The 13,898-nt window shown below is 35.9% G+C and overlaps 1 protein-coding gene across 2 annotated transcripts; it reads right to left on the bottom strand.

The window, feature by feature from the left end:
* Positions 1 to 217: 217 nt before the first annotated feature.
* LOC140756612 (nuclear transcription factor Y subunit gamma) lies at positions 218 to 13,855 on the bottom strand. 2 transcript variants are annotated; one of them, XM_073092144.1, is made up of 8 exons: positions 13,602 to 13,855; positions 11,627 to 11,768; positions 10,920 to 11,105; positions 10,299 to 10,442; positions 9,253 to 9,330; positions 8,342 to 8,446; positions 2,321 to 2,431; positions 218 to 407 (listed from the first exon to the last, which is right to left on the bottom strand). In XM_073092144.1, exons 1-8 carry the CDS (start codon positions 13,625 to 13,627, stop codon positions 342 to 344), a joined length of 858 nt encoding a protein of 285 aa, XP_072948245.1. In that variant the 5' UTR covers positions 13,628 to 13,855; the 3' UTR covers positions 218 to 341. The 2 variants fall into 2 exon arrangements, with proteins under 2 accessions (XP_072948245.1, XP_072948246.1); XM_073092145.1 differs by having other exon boundaries at positions 8,342 to 8,443.
* Positions 13,856 to 13,898: the final 43 nt, after the last annotated feature.

Genomic DNA, 13,898 nt, shown 5'->3' with positions numbered 1-13,898 from the left:
TAAATACGATAAAATCCGATTGTATAGATTAAAGGTGTCTGACCACTTTCTACTAAATACACTACTAACCAAAACTTAGCGACATGCGCTGCGTCAGGATCTATTCTCCCCTTAATTACGATTCTCGATTCTCCCGCCTGATTACGCGTTCTGTGGCCGGCCCTTTAATTAATCTTCAAAAATGATAAATGTAGTTTATGTAATATTACAAAACAAATTAAAAAAGGCATTCAATCCTTAATTTAATTTAACCATACACTTATATAAGACAACAATAAATTTTCACTTAACGACAATATAGTTTAAAATTGCACCATTCATTTGTCCGTATTACCACTGCACTAAGAGTCATCTTGGCTCACTTGCGCTAAAAACACTTGTTGAGGCTGATGCGCCTGAGAGGACACCTGAAAGAAAATATAGACTAAATTAGTTAAATATAGTTGTGTACATTTTATTGTCCACTGCTAGACTTAGGAGTCTTCGCAATTGTATATACAATTTATGCAGAATTCTGAAAGTTTTGGAACTCTATGGTTTCATTCAGAGGGCACCAAAACCATACCTACTTTTGCCTAACAACTCATAGACTAGGGTAGAAGCCTTTAAAAATAATAAAAAGTGAAATAAAATTCTAGTAGGATGAAACCCATTAGAAAAGGAGGGGAATATTATAAAAATGAAGGGAAAAATAATTTACGGGCGATCTTTAAGGGTAAAAAACGGTTTTTCTCGATTTCCGGCAAAACTAAAAGTCCTATCGAAAAAAGTCAAATGGAAAAGTTGTAGGTAATAAAAAGATCTAAAACTTTTGTATTTACACTTTTTTCACATAACCTCAAAATTTATTAAGGAGAATGCCCATTCTTGGTACTGATTTTTCTCATGCGTCAAAATGAAAGTAATATTAAAATTATTTTTTGACATTTTTGCATAATTTGTCGATCAGAATAGTTTCTTTGAACAGGGGATTCCATTTAAGAAAAAATAAGACGAAATGTTGATTGTTGTTCTTAAAAATTAAAATGGCGGAATTTTATACTCGGTATTCAATAAGATCTATTAGTGTTTTGACTTATGATTTTTCTCATGCATCAAAATGAAAGTAATATTAAAATTATTTTTTGATTTTTTTACATAGTTTGTCGATCAGAATAGTTTCTTTGAACAAGGGGGTTCCATTTAAGATAAAATAAGACGAAATGTTGATTGTTGTTCTTAAAAATTAAAATGGCGGTATTTTATTCTCGGAATTCATTATTTTAGGTTTTTTAGGATTATTTTAGGTTTTTTTACCTACTACCTTTAAAAGTAAATGGAATATGTTAATCGAACTACATTATAGGTACCTACTATCAGTTAAAACCGACCATCAATCTATCGTCGGATATTTTCGATTTTGAGGTTATGTAACATTTCGGTAAATAACTTCAGAACCCGTGTGCTGATCTAAAAAATAATTATTGGTGGTAGTATTTGCTTAATTATACATCGTCCACAACAAGTTTCAATTTGATGCAACTCTGGACGGCGGTCCATACTTTCATGGGCATTGTCCTTTTGAGGTTATGTGAAAAAAGTGTAAATACAAAAGTTTTAGATCTTTTTATTACCTACAACTTTGCCATTTGACTTTTTTCGATAGGACTTTTAGTTTTGCCGGAAATCGAGAAAAACCGTTTTTTACCCTTAAAGACTCACCCCCATCCCCTCCCCGACCTCAGATCGCCCGTAAATTATTTTTCCCTTCATTTTTATAATATTCCCCTCCTTTTCTAATGGGTTTCATCCTACTACGATTTTAATTGGTTTTAAAAATTATCGACCCTGGTCTATCAGTAGTTTTGAATGTTACTGTTTTCTGGTTTGAAAGGTGTGATTAGGGTCATGGCTACAAATAAATAAATAAAAATCTCAGGTATATCTACAGTTATCAATTTAGTTCTCACGAATAGGAATGCCGCCATTTGTCGCCAACCTCAGATAGGAATCTAATGTTATTGGGGGTTGATCACAGATGTCCATGGGCGGCAGTAGCCACTTACAATCAGGTGGACTGCACGCTCGTTCGCGACTTCAATATTATAAAGACAAAAAACCATCCACAAGGCTTTCGATATACTTGAACCAAAGATGACAATGGGTTTAAACGTGTCTTCAACTAAATTCTGACTTAAAAGCATGTAAAAAGTATAAAAAAATATTATACCTATACAAATGCGATATTCTCTTAAAATTTACGTAATAATAATGTATCGACCATATCTTGACTTTTAGGTATACAAAAATACGAAAGCGTAATTTTTAACTTTGCGCTTACTTGTATAATCTGCGGCGATTGCTGCGGTTGGGCCTGTATGATGATGGGTTGGCTCGGGTTGTTCTGCATCTGCAGCCTTATCATATTCATCTGCGCCTGCGTCAGTTGGATCTGGGGAAATAATATTAACCTTTTGAGCGCCAGGGTCACAAATACGTGACAAGCGAAAACTGTCCCTGAGCGCCAACGACACAAATATGTGACAAAAACAGCGTTACATTAAAACACAAAATAAACTATTTAAACATTACTTTAATGCCTATTTATTTATATACCTGTAAAATAGAAGGTCCAAAATTTATTTATTTCCATAAAACTAATTAAATTGCATTATAAATATTGAGAAATTTTACGTTAAAAAGAAAGAAATAAACTCTGAAAAAAGAATGTCCTCACACGCCAGAGTCATAACTGCGTGACCGCTAGTGATGTAGCGCATGTTGGATAATATCATTATTTCAAATCAAAGATCGATTCGAAACTTTCCTCTGGAATATATTATTTTAGGTATAATTTGGTACTAGGATAAAGCAGCATTAATTTTATAAAACCAGTCTTAAAAATCATTCAATAAGCTACATAGTCAAAAATAAAATTTGGTTGGGTCGAATTTCGATATTCAGTAATCCCAACTCAAGCGCATCCCTAACGCAACCCGAATTATCAGTACCCTGTACGCCATGGTCACGACTAGACGACAATATCGTGACGTCACAAGCGCGGCGACCAGAAATTAGTGAAGTGAATGAATAATATTTATGATTAATTTACTTGTGATATCGAGTTCAAGATTTATATTAAGTGACTATTATAATGAGTGGGAATTTAATGACTACGGAAGAACTTCTTCGCATATTAGAAGGAGTCTCAGATGACGAAGAATTTTCGGAAACAGAATCTTTGGACGAATTTGATTTAGAGGTAAGTTATTTTTATCTGCTTTTATTTTAAAAATTTTGAGCAAATATTAATCTTATTAAAAATCACGATGAAATCTGTAAGTGTGGCCTGGTATTGGTGTTTGTAGACCGAAAGAAACATATTTTTACAGAAATAAGTTACTTCTGAGAATATTATTGTTGTAAAAAAATAGATACAGCCGTTATACAGAGTTTTTAAGTTGATATATCGATCGTTGTTTGTTTACATACGATTTAATTAAGATATGAATCAGCATACAGTTACCTACTAAATGCTTGTTGTATTATTTAACCTATTGATCGCTAACATAAATAAGTAAAAATCAAGAATGATTTTGATATTTTTACTTGTGTATATGTTTAAGCGATATAATATGTTTAAATATTACATATATTTATGAAATATTAATTGCGCCTTATACCTAAGCCTGCACTTATAGGTTTCTAATATATGTATACTATTATTTCAATTAATTATTATGTATATATATGTGTGCAGAGAACTCGACTTTTCAGTTTTGTTTCGGTAATTCGGTATATAGTTCCTATAGTGTTCGTCAAGCTATATGATCCCTCCGAAAATGTTTTTAAGATATAATTTATGTAGAGCACAGGGTTAAGAAAGAATTAAGCCACGTCTGAAAAGTATTTGAAATAAATAAATGAACGAATTTACAGATTTTATGATTTATTTTGGGATATTTATTAATTAGACAATAATCAAACTTATAACCTTTTCAATAATTTATTATTTCTTAATCGGAATCCTGGTAGCTCGGTAAACTAATGTCATCTAAGTCTTTTTGGTGTCGTACTTTACGTATAATATTAATTATATTGGTGTAAGTTACCGAACGCTTCTCCGCTGGTACACTATCTAATTCATGTGCGACCAATCTTGCGAATGCCTTATTGCGTGGGTCCTTTGGCTCTTCTTCGAAACCCACATTAGGTAAATGTGAAACATCACATTTTAATTCGTCTTTGTCCCATATACTGAGCTGGTACATATTTGCGGTTGCAATATCCTCTGACGTTACCTGTGTTTGCTTTGATATCATTTCTGTTTTCACTCCTTCACACACACAGGTCACTTTCACAGGTTCAACTGAGAACTTAATTCTCTTGGCACGGTGTATATTTTGTAATAAACTTGGTGATGAAGGTCTGCTCTCGTCACCAGAAGACATATTAATTATGTAAATAAAATATTTCAGATAGAATGAAGAATGGTGATGAATGATAGAATTTCGAATGTTCGAAACCGATGTACGAATGTCTAATAAAACGTACTTTTCTAGTCAACATGTCAGTATTACCAACCTAAAAAAATTGCAAATACCAATAATGCTTGGGAAGAAACATAAAAACCATAGACGTTTTTTTAATCTTTAGCTTATTTTAATTGTATTCTATTTTCTTTACAAATAGGTAAAGCGTAGCGTAATTAATGAGAATTTAATTTAATTTTAATTAAGTTTCTTTTTGTAAAACGATATCTTAGCTTACAAATTACCAAATATACGAAATTCTAAGATCGCTAATGTTTATGTCTGTTTTTTATTATTGAAGTTTAAACTAATTGTGCTATTGACCAGTCTTCAAATATTATGCTCTAAAAATATTTTGCAGTAGTACAATAAAGCTTGAGCTTCTGCCATAAACCTAAAGATTTTGTTTTGTTGATCAAAGTAAAACATTCTAACAATAACGAGATTCTTAAAAGGTTTTACCTTAAAAATATTAACTAATGGAACAATAAACTTAAACTAACTGTCATAAATCTGTAGCTTTTGTTTTGTTGTATAGCAATAACCCATCTGCAACAGCGCAAGTAGTAATTTCAAATTTCATGATGAATTAGACACAATATAAGCCGATAACTCGAGTTGGAGTACAATAATATCTTCGGATCTGTCGGCCGTAAAGATCTATTGTTTTCGGGCAGAATTTAGAACAAAGAAAAATACTTGTTTCTCACGCACTGGCTAATTAACTTCCCACAATGAATTATTGTTTTTATTTTACAGCCAGCAACTGTTGCCCATCAAGAACCATCAAATGATACACCTTCGACGTCTCGAGATGGCCACCATCGAGGTCATGAGCCGGAACCGTCCTTCCAATGGACCTCGGAACGACGTACACCCGAAGTAGCTGACTTCAATGATTTTCAATCTGGAATCCATTTAGAGCCGTCGGAAATTGCTTCTGAATGCGACATATTTCAATATTTTATGGACACAGATTTTGTGTCGATGATTGTCAATATGACCAATAAATTTCATCGATACTTTGTGCTGAATGTAGACTTGCGTATGCATTCTCGTTTACATGCTTGGTACGACGTAACAGTCCCGGAGATGTACATGTTTTTTGCAGTCATAATGTTAATGACCAGAAATAAACATTTATCTATAGAAGAACATTGGTCCACAGATATTTTATTGAATTCTCCGATATTTTCGAAAGTAATGACACGCAACAGGTTTTCTATGATACTTGGCATGCTCCATTTTTCTGAGCAAAGAGAAGAAAATACAATTTTATCGAAAATCCAGAAATGTGTATCTCATACACGACAAAAGTTTAGAAATATTATTACGCCATATAAAACTATTTGTATTGACGAAAGCATTGTTCCATTTAAGGGTCGCTTGTCCATAAAACAATACTTACCGAATAAAAGAAACAGATTCGGTGTCAAATTATTTGTTTTATGTGATGTAAATACGGGTGTTATTGTTGATTTTATTGTTTACTGTGGAGCAACCACAGAGATAGTTGATCCCTGTAATCTAGGTGTTGGCGGGGCTGTTGTTGCCACGTTGGTCAAACCATTTTTAGGATCCAATCGCCATTTATATGTGGATAATTGGTACACGAGCCCATTGTTATTTAAATATTTACACGAACATAATATTTACGCTTGCGGTACGGTAAAAAAAAATAGAAAGTATATGCCAAAATTAAACACGATTCTAGAATTGAATGAAACGGAAGTGCAATATTCTGGTCCACTGATGGCCATTAAATGGAAAGACAAAAAATATATTTTTATGTTATCCACCATCCATGATAATTCTATGGAATTATCATCGCGAATACATCGAAATACGGGATTGCCTGTAATTAAGCCAAAAGCTGTAGTGGACTACTCAAAAAACATGGGCAGTGTTGATACCGCAGATATGCTATTATCATCAATGCAGTGTATCCGCAAAACAGTCAAATGGTATAAAAAGTTATTTTTCCATTTATTAGATATGCATCTATTAAATGCATTTTATTGTTACCGGCATTTAAAAGATATGCCAATATTGAAATTTGCCGATTTTCAATTGAGCGTGATTCGGCAATTGATAGAGAGGTACCACAGTGGTAGTATTATAGAAGGCTCCACGTTAGCTACAACTAGCAGTAGTAATCCTCTTCGTATATTACCCAGTAATGCAAAGGATCATATGCCGAGTCGTATGGGAAAATATCAAAGATGCAAGCAATGCGCACTTTTAAAACAAAGAAAAAATACACGTTTTAAATGTAACGTTTGTAACGTATATTTATGTGCTGCGCCGTGTTTCCAAAAGTACCACTCTGTGTAATATATTTAGATTTATATTGATTTTAATGTCTCTGTGATACTGATTTTTCTATTGTAACTTGAAGTTTTTTATTAGATTTTATTTACATATGGCTTACTATTAGATGATAAGATAATACAATGCAGATTTTGTATAATGTTGTTCTATTATTCTAAAGATTTATTAGTATAAGACCGATTGGTAACTGTGATAATTATATATAATGGTTATTTGTTTTAATTTGTTACTTTTTTATGCCTGATAACACATGGCTTACTATTAGATGATCAGAATGCAGGTTGCATTGTAGATTTTGTATAATTTTGTTCTATTATTCAAAAGATTTATTAGTATAAGACTGATTGGTAATTGTGATAATTATATATAATCGTTAATTGTTTTAATTTGTTACTTTTTATGCCAGGTTTATAGAACTTAATATTTAAAAACATGTATACATAGTACATACTGTGTAACATTTTATTAAAATTTTCTATTTTTTCATAGATTTTATTAACCTTCTTAACCTATTTCAATCATATATTTTTAAGTACCTGTTACATTCGGAATTATAAATCTGATTTAAAAAACGTGTTTCATTTATTATAAAATAATATTGTACTAGAACATCGATAAACGAGATATTACGTTGCCACATCCTTATTTCGGAAGCGAAGTAGTTATTAAAATGGCGAGCCGTCCACGCCATGGCCACAATATGAAGACAGCAGATCAAGAATAGTGTTGTACCTACAGTTATTATATTTAAATATATTGTAGTCTCATATCTGTTATTACGGTATTATACAAGTCTGTAAATAGTGTATAACTATTACTTTAATAGGAAGAAATGTAATGTTGAATTAAATTTCAATGTTATAAGGACATTATATTTCGAAATTAAAGACGAAAATGAAAATAAAATTGATTATCGATGAAGTTTTGGAATCCCTATTTTTTGCGTAGGTATTTGCGGTGAATTTGTGGCCTGGCGTTGAGGGCAAGTTCATGCGTTTTTGCTCTGGCGTTCAAAAGGTTAATTAATAATAATATAATTGTTAATAATAATTAGTTTTTACCTTTGCTCGCGTACAGAGGTTTCTATTTACATATTGGTACTTTTTATGGGGATAAAAGGTAATCTATGTTCTTTAACAAAAATTTAAAATAGAATATATAAATAATATCTTACAGATAATTGCTAATAACTGCCTGATGAATGCAAACATGTGACCATGTGCCAGTAATTGCAAATATCTTACTAGTAACCACAAACATCTTACTGGTAACTTCAATCATTTTACTGGTAACAACAAACACTTTACTGTTAACTACAAAAACTTTACTGGTAACAACAAACTTCTCACTGGTAACTACAAACATTTTACTGGTAATTACAAACATCTTACTGGTAACTACAAACACTTTACTGGTAACAACAAACTTCTTTCTGATAACGACAAACACCTTACTGGTAACTACAAACACTTTACTGGTAATACAAGAACATTACTGACCGGCAACTGCTGCACCTCTCCCGAGGAGGTGACCACCTGCTGCACCAGCGTGACGGGCTGCTGGGCGCTCGGCGCCGCGCTCGCCGCAGAGCTCGTGGCCTGCTGCTGTTGAAGAAACCTTGGATTAGTGGTGGTTCTGAACAAAATATATTTTTTTTAAAATATAGGAGTAGCAGACGAGCGTACAGTCCACCTGATGGTAAGTGGCTACTGCCGCCCATGGACATCTGTAATCAACCCCAGATAGGATTAGATATTCCCACCTGACGTCGGCCACAGATGCGCCGCTACTGCTGAGGACTAAGCTGGAACACCTCGGAAAAGTATGTCTCCCTTACCACACCCTTAAAACCAGAACACAGCAGCGCTTAACACTGTTGTCATTAGGTAGAAATAGGTGTGGTGGTGGTGCCGCCGGAGTTGAACCACAAAGGGTTCTACCACCTTCAAAATTTTCATACATGGCCTGCAAAGGGGTGCAATTACACACCCCTCCAAAAAGAAAGTACACAGGCGAAGAAATCTCTGAAATGTGTATTTATCAGCGAAAAAAAAAGTCGTCAACACCAAATAACCAGTGAAATACGTATTCGTACTTCGTACGTGATCTTGTTTAACTTTCTGTGATGACCAAATAATCCAGTTAGTGACGCCAAACAGTAGAAAACCAATGTGTAGGTTTTAGAATCTCTAGGAGGTATTGGGGGGACAACGGCGTATTGTTATGGGCCCAATAGGGGACGTCGTTACCGCAAGTCAATGACAACCATTATGCTTTGTAAACACTGGGTCTATCTAATCAAGCGTAACCTTGTACTAACACAGTATCTAGACGCGCGGGAGTGCGTCCACCAAATTCCAGATTAAATTTACTCATAGAATTACTTCATATAAAATATTAGAGTATTTACCTGTACTAATTGTGCGCATGGTTGTATGACGAACTGTGGCTGCGAGTTGTGGATGGTGCTCGACTGCTGATGGGACACCTGGGGAATATACGCTTAGTCAATTTTTGTTTCATTGTGAGTTCATGTGATGGTAAGTTTGGCCACCAGATGTGTATGTGTGGTCGGATACCGTCGTACGTGTGCCGAGCAAAATTAATATATGTATTGTCGCTCACAATAAATAGGCAGTCAGTTGCTCGCAACCAATGTACTTGTGCACGGAATAAATCAGTTTGTACTATTGGCTGTTTCTGTTACGACGCCTCTTCTATACACACCTACACGCAGCGAGCACATACGTACCAGACGGTGCGGCGAGCGTCAAGCTCACCTGGGCGGAGCCCGACGGGGCAACGCGCTAAGAGGACTCCGGTTGCGTTCCTTTGGAGATCCCGGAGTCCTCTATGCAGCGCCGAGGACGGCCACCGGGGGCGTTTTAGTGCGGTAAGAATCCCACATGACCCTGTGTCGCTCCCACGTCATCGGGTACCTTTTGAAGGTTTCCCCCTCGTGAAGAAAAAAGAAAAGAAATGGCCACCAGACGCGTGCAATCCAGATAAGTCTGAAGCCTTACCTACAGATAGCTATACCTTGGATCAATCTGAATTGCTTCTTATAAATGTCCATGCCTTCTCCTACTTTTCAAACTACAATACAATAATGCTTAACACTGTTGTTATAACAAAGAAATATACTATATATAAAAAATGAATGTTTGTCTGTATGTCCTTTATAAAATCGTAAACTATGCATTTGATCAGATTGATTTTGACTGAGTTGGTACGACCAATTTTCGACAGATAGCGCCACTGTAATTAGTATTACATATTGTAATTCATTTTTTGTAGTTATGCTACATACACTTTTACTTTTCTCCATATTGTAAATATTTTTTTGTAGTTAGGCTACTTTGGTTCTAACAGCCTCATGTCACACTGCAGTCGGTCTCCGACAAGCATAGCGCAGTACAGTGGGTTGTTCACTTTGCCCAGCAGTGGGCAGCATACCTGTTCAGTGTTATGCGTGTGCGTGTGCGTGTGTCGGGGGGGCTCCTCGCGCGGCTTGCCGGCCTTCACCTCGTGTCGGGGCACGATGTCGATCAGGAAGTCGAATTGGTCCGACTTGGATATAGCCATCGCTATGTCGTTGCGCTGGGAACATAATATTATTAGTTATACAGGGTGAATCTTAGAACTGGGCATGGATGCCAAAATCCGAAGACATCGATGCATCTAGGAATTAAATAAATAAATAAATAAATCTAGGAATCTTGACTTAGCAACAATTGTAGTTACAACAATTCAGATACATATTAGCTATTTTAAAAGTCTTATACAAGGAACAAGTTCACCATGCAAATCTTTTAATTTTTTAACATAGTGACAGTGAAGTATGTCTCCCTTACCGCACCCTTCAAACCAGAACACACCAGTGCTTAACACTGCTGTTATTAGGCAGATTTAGTATGTCGATGGTGCCACCAATCGAACAGCTTCGAATTACCACTTACCATTAGATGTTTGGCAAAGGGAGATTAACTCATCATCATCTCTTGATGAATAGCGGGAAGTCGCCACAAATGCTTGTTTCCTACTTTACTCGTGTAAATAGTCCAAATACCCTATTACCTGCAAGGTTCGCCTCTTATTGTCTTCCGTGTGAGACCAGGCGCGCAGAGTCAGCTCGTGGATGAAGATCTCGGCAGCTTTGGCGAACAACACCGGCGCCTCCGCAGATATCATCTTCACTTCCTCGTCCAGCTTCATTATCTTTTTAATGCGAGCGAGCGGCAGTACTTGGGTTTTGAAATCGTCCTGCAATCGAAGCAATCAAAAATATTTTATTCAAAGCGGTTTTTTTACAGAATTCTTTTTGATCGTCAATAATTTCGAACTCCAAATACTACTATTTCGTTATGGATAAGAAGCGGCAAAAGAAACTCTATAACACACATGTTTTAAAAAATAGTTTTGCCTACAAAAAGAAACCTACCCTGATGGTACATTTTTTCATAATATAGGAGTAGTAGACAAGCTTGCAGTCAACCTGATGGTGGCCACTACTGCCCGTAGATATCTATGATCAACTCTATATAGAACTGGTTCTACCTAAAGATGATTACAGATCCATTGCTATTCGAGAGAACGATATTAGAGAACCAGCATGTACACTCTTCCATCGAAACTCAGTAAAACTTCAAACCACAAATTGGTGTGGTGTTGGTACCTACCCAATCAAACCATCCTATTTCTACCACCTTTAAAAGAAAAACCTGAAATTAAAAGCAACCAAACCATACATAATTCAAAGGTATCTACACTTAGAAGATACTTACAGCATTAATTTTCTTCATATCGTCGTTCACCTTCGCCCAGAAATGTTGTAGATTGTCGTGGATCCCTTCGGAGGCCGAGTTGTCCTCTATCACGCACTCCGCCTTCAGCTCCTCCGCCGAGGTCGCCACGCTCGCCTGGTCGCTGTGGGGTCATCATCATCAGTACCATCGCGACGATGCACACGATAATCAATAACATCATTGTCGACACCAGTATGTTAAACAGCATCGGCGTGAACATCTTGATGCGATTATCCCACTCCTGGTCACCAATCTCCGTTCAAACTGCCAGTCCTCAAGGCCAGGTCTGGTCCTGTCTGAGCGTGATGTAGTAGACTTCTTCACCGTTGAGTACTTTTTTAGAAAACTATCATATAGATAGGGTTTTCCACAATGATTTCCTTAACCGTTGAAGCATGTGACAATTAATTTCTATAAAAAACAAGGGATGTGTCTGAAGTTTGATTCCCCAGACCTCCAATATATATTTTTCCACAATTAGTATTGGAATCTATCCTAGACATTCAGACATGCAGAGGATGTGCCGGACTTTACAATAAATACTTCTAACTCTGGCCAGACACACCTGAATAATTTAGGTTTTGGAAATCACAGAATCAATGAGCAATCAGTTTATGAGTGGCAACTACAACCTAAGATAACTAAACTGTAATCAATCCTAAATGAAATAGTAAGGCTCCATCCTAGGAGAGGTCGGCCATAGATTTATCGCTATGGTCATATGGTCAATCTGGTGCCATTGAGTATCGGGATGGCGGGTTACCACTAGATTCTAATGGCTCAAGACTAGTCGGAGCAGCGCAGATTAGGGGACACCTTTATCCAGCATGGGACTATTAAAGGCCGATGGACGGATGGATGGACTTGAGTGTCACAGCTAGCTCAAACAATCATACCACACTTTCAAAATAAACTAAACATGAATGTGACTGGTGAACCATGGTTGGTCTCTGGCTCAGTGGCACCATAAACAGGGGGTGCCAACGGTAAAGGAGGACGTACACATCTGAAATCTTGATATAAAATCTTATTCACGCCTTCTAGAGGAATCCACACACATTAGCTACAAATCCACCTGAATTCACCTCTCATAGTAGAACATTCATGATGTCCTGCAGAGTGCCCATGGGGCGCATCAACGGGTTAAAGGAGAAAAAAAATCCTTGCGCATAGCATGTCTCTATCTAACTGTACAACCTTCAACCGAAAAAGCAACAGCACTTAACATAGCTATAGTAGGTGCTATGTAAAAAAAAAATTATCTCATTATAATTTAACCTTTTCTACCAAACCTTACATAATGCAAACAAATGCATATATGGTGTGAGCAAGATATCAAGATAGTCTATATTTTCAAGTCTTTTCTTTAATACTCTAGTTATATGGTAAATTTTACTTTGAGTTCACATTTGTCTTAATTTTTTGCGGGATGTGCAAAAACAATTAATTATTTGGTATGTCGTCAACTGCTGGACAGGTATCCTCTAAAGAGTGAGGAGTGTAGGCCATAGTCCACTGCGCTGGCCAAGTGTGACATACTGCTTGCACCTTCCAGAACTTCCAGAACATTTAGAACTCTCAGATGTATACTATTAATTCATTTTTAATAGACACAAAAATAGAGGTAATTTGAATATTGGACCCTTGGATTGAGGCTGAGTTTTTACTCACCAGGCCATTAAATATCCAATCAGAGTTAAAATAGAGGATACTAAAAAAAGTACTATTCTATTGACTTCTTTTCTTTTGAAAAATATTTAGGAAATATTTTATTTTTAATTACGATGTACTAATAATACTAGTTGGCACACCTTTGTGATGTAGTTTTGATTGTTAGTAGGAAGTAATAAGTTATTTCAACATACAAAACAAAATATTGTTATGCAAAAAAAAAGCAAAAAAGTTATTTTAAACCCGTTTGGCGCACATTAATTATTTTGCTGAAGGAACTTACGCAGGCAAGAAAAAACACACCGACATCTTGAATTGCTGGCAGTAGCACTATCAGCCGACCTCGGAATACCACGAAATATGTTCCCTAATTTAGTCTAAAATAATGTTTTGATACACCAAATTAGAAATATTAGCCGCGGCTGAAATTATTAAAACACAGTAACCAATAATCAGTGCAATATTTGGAGATCTCCAATCACCAATAACAGAAAATGCGCCAGTTCCACGATTCGTCCGCCGATGACCAGTCACAAGCTTGACGTATGTTCGGTGTTGCTACCTTACTTCCGCTTTCTGA

Source organism: Epargyreus clarus, unplaced genomic scaffold (genome assembly GCF_041222505.1).
Source record: "Epargyreus clarus isolate Ecla_fem2 unplaced genomic scaffold, WU_Ecla_fem_2.2 ptg000035l, whole genome shotgun sequence".
Taxonomy (NCBI): domain Eukaryota; kingdom Metazoa; phylum Arthropoda; class Insecta; order Lepidoptera; family Hesperiidae; genus Epargyreus; species Epargyreus clarus.
This window is presented reverse-complemented; position numbering and strand designations above follow the sequence as displayed.

What these genes read in the sequence shown, in the direction of transcription:
- LOC140756612 (XM_073092144.1), bottom strand. Translation starts at nt 13,627, where the DNA reads ATGTCGGTGTGTTTTTTCTTGCCTGC. An exon ending in GTGTGTTTTTTCTTGCCTGC is followed by an intron (nt 11,769 to 13,601) that starts GTAAGTTCCTTC and finishes ATGACCCCACAG; the next exon opens with CGACCAGGCGAGCGTGGCGA. An exon ending in CATGCGCACAATTAGTACAG is followed by an intron (nt 8,447 to 9,252) that starts GTAAATACTCTA and finishes TTTCTTCAACAG; the next exon opens with CAGCAGGCCACGAGCTCTGC.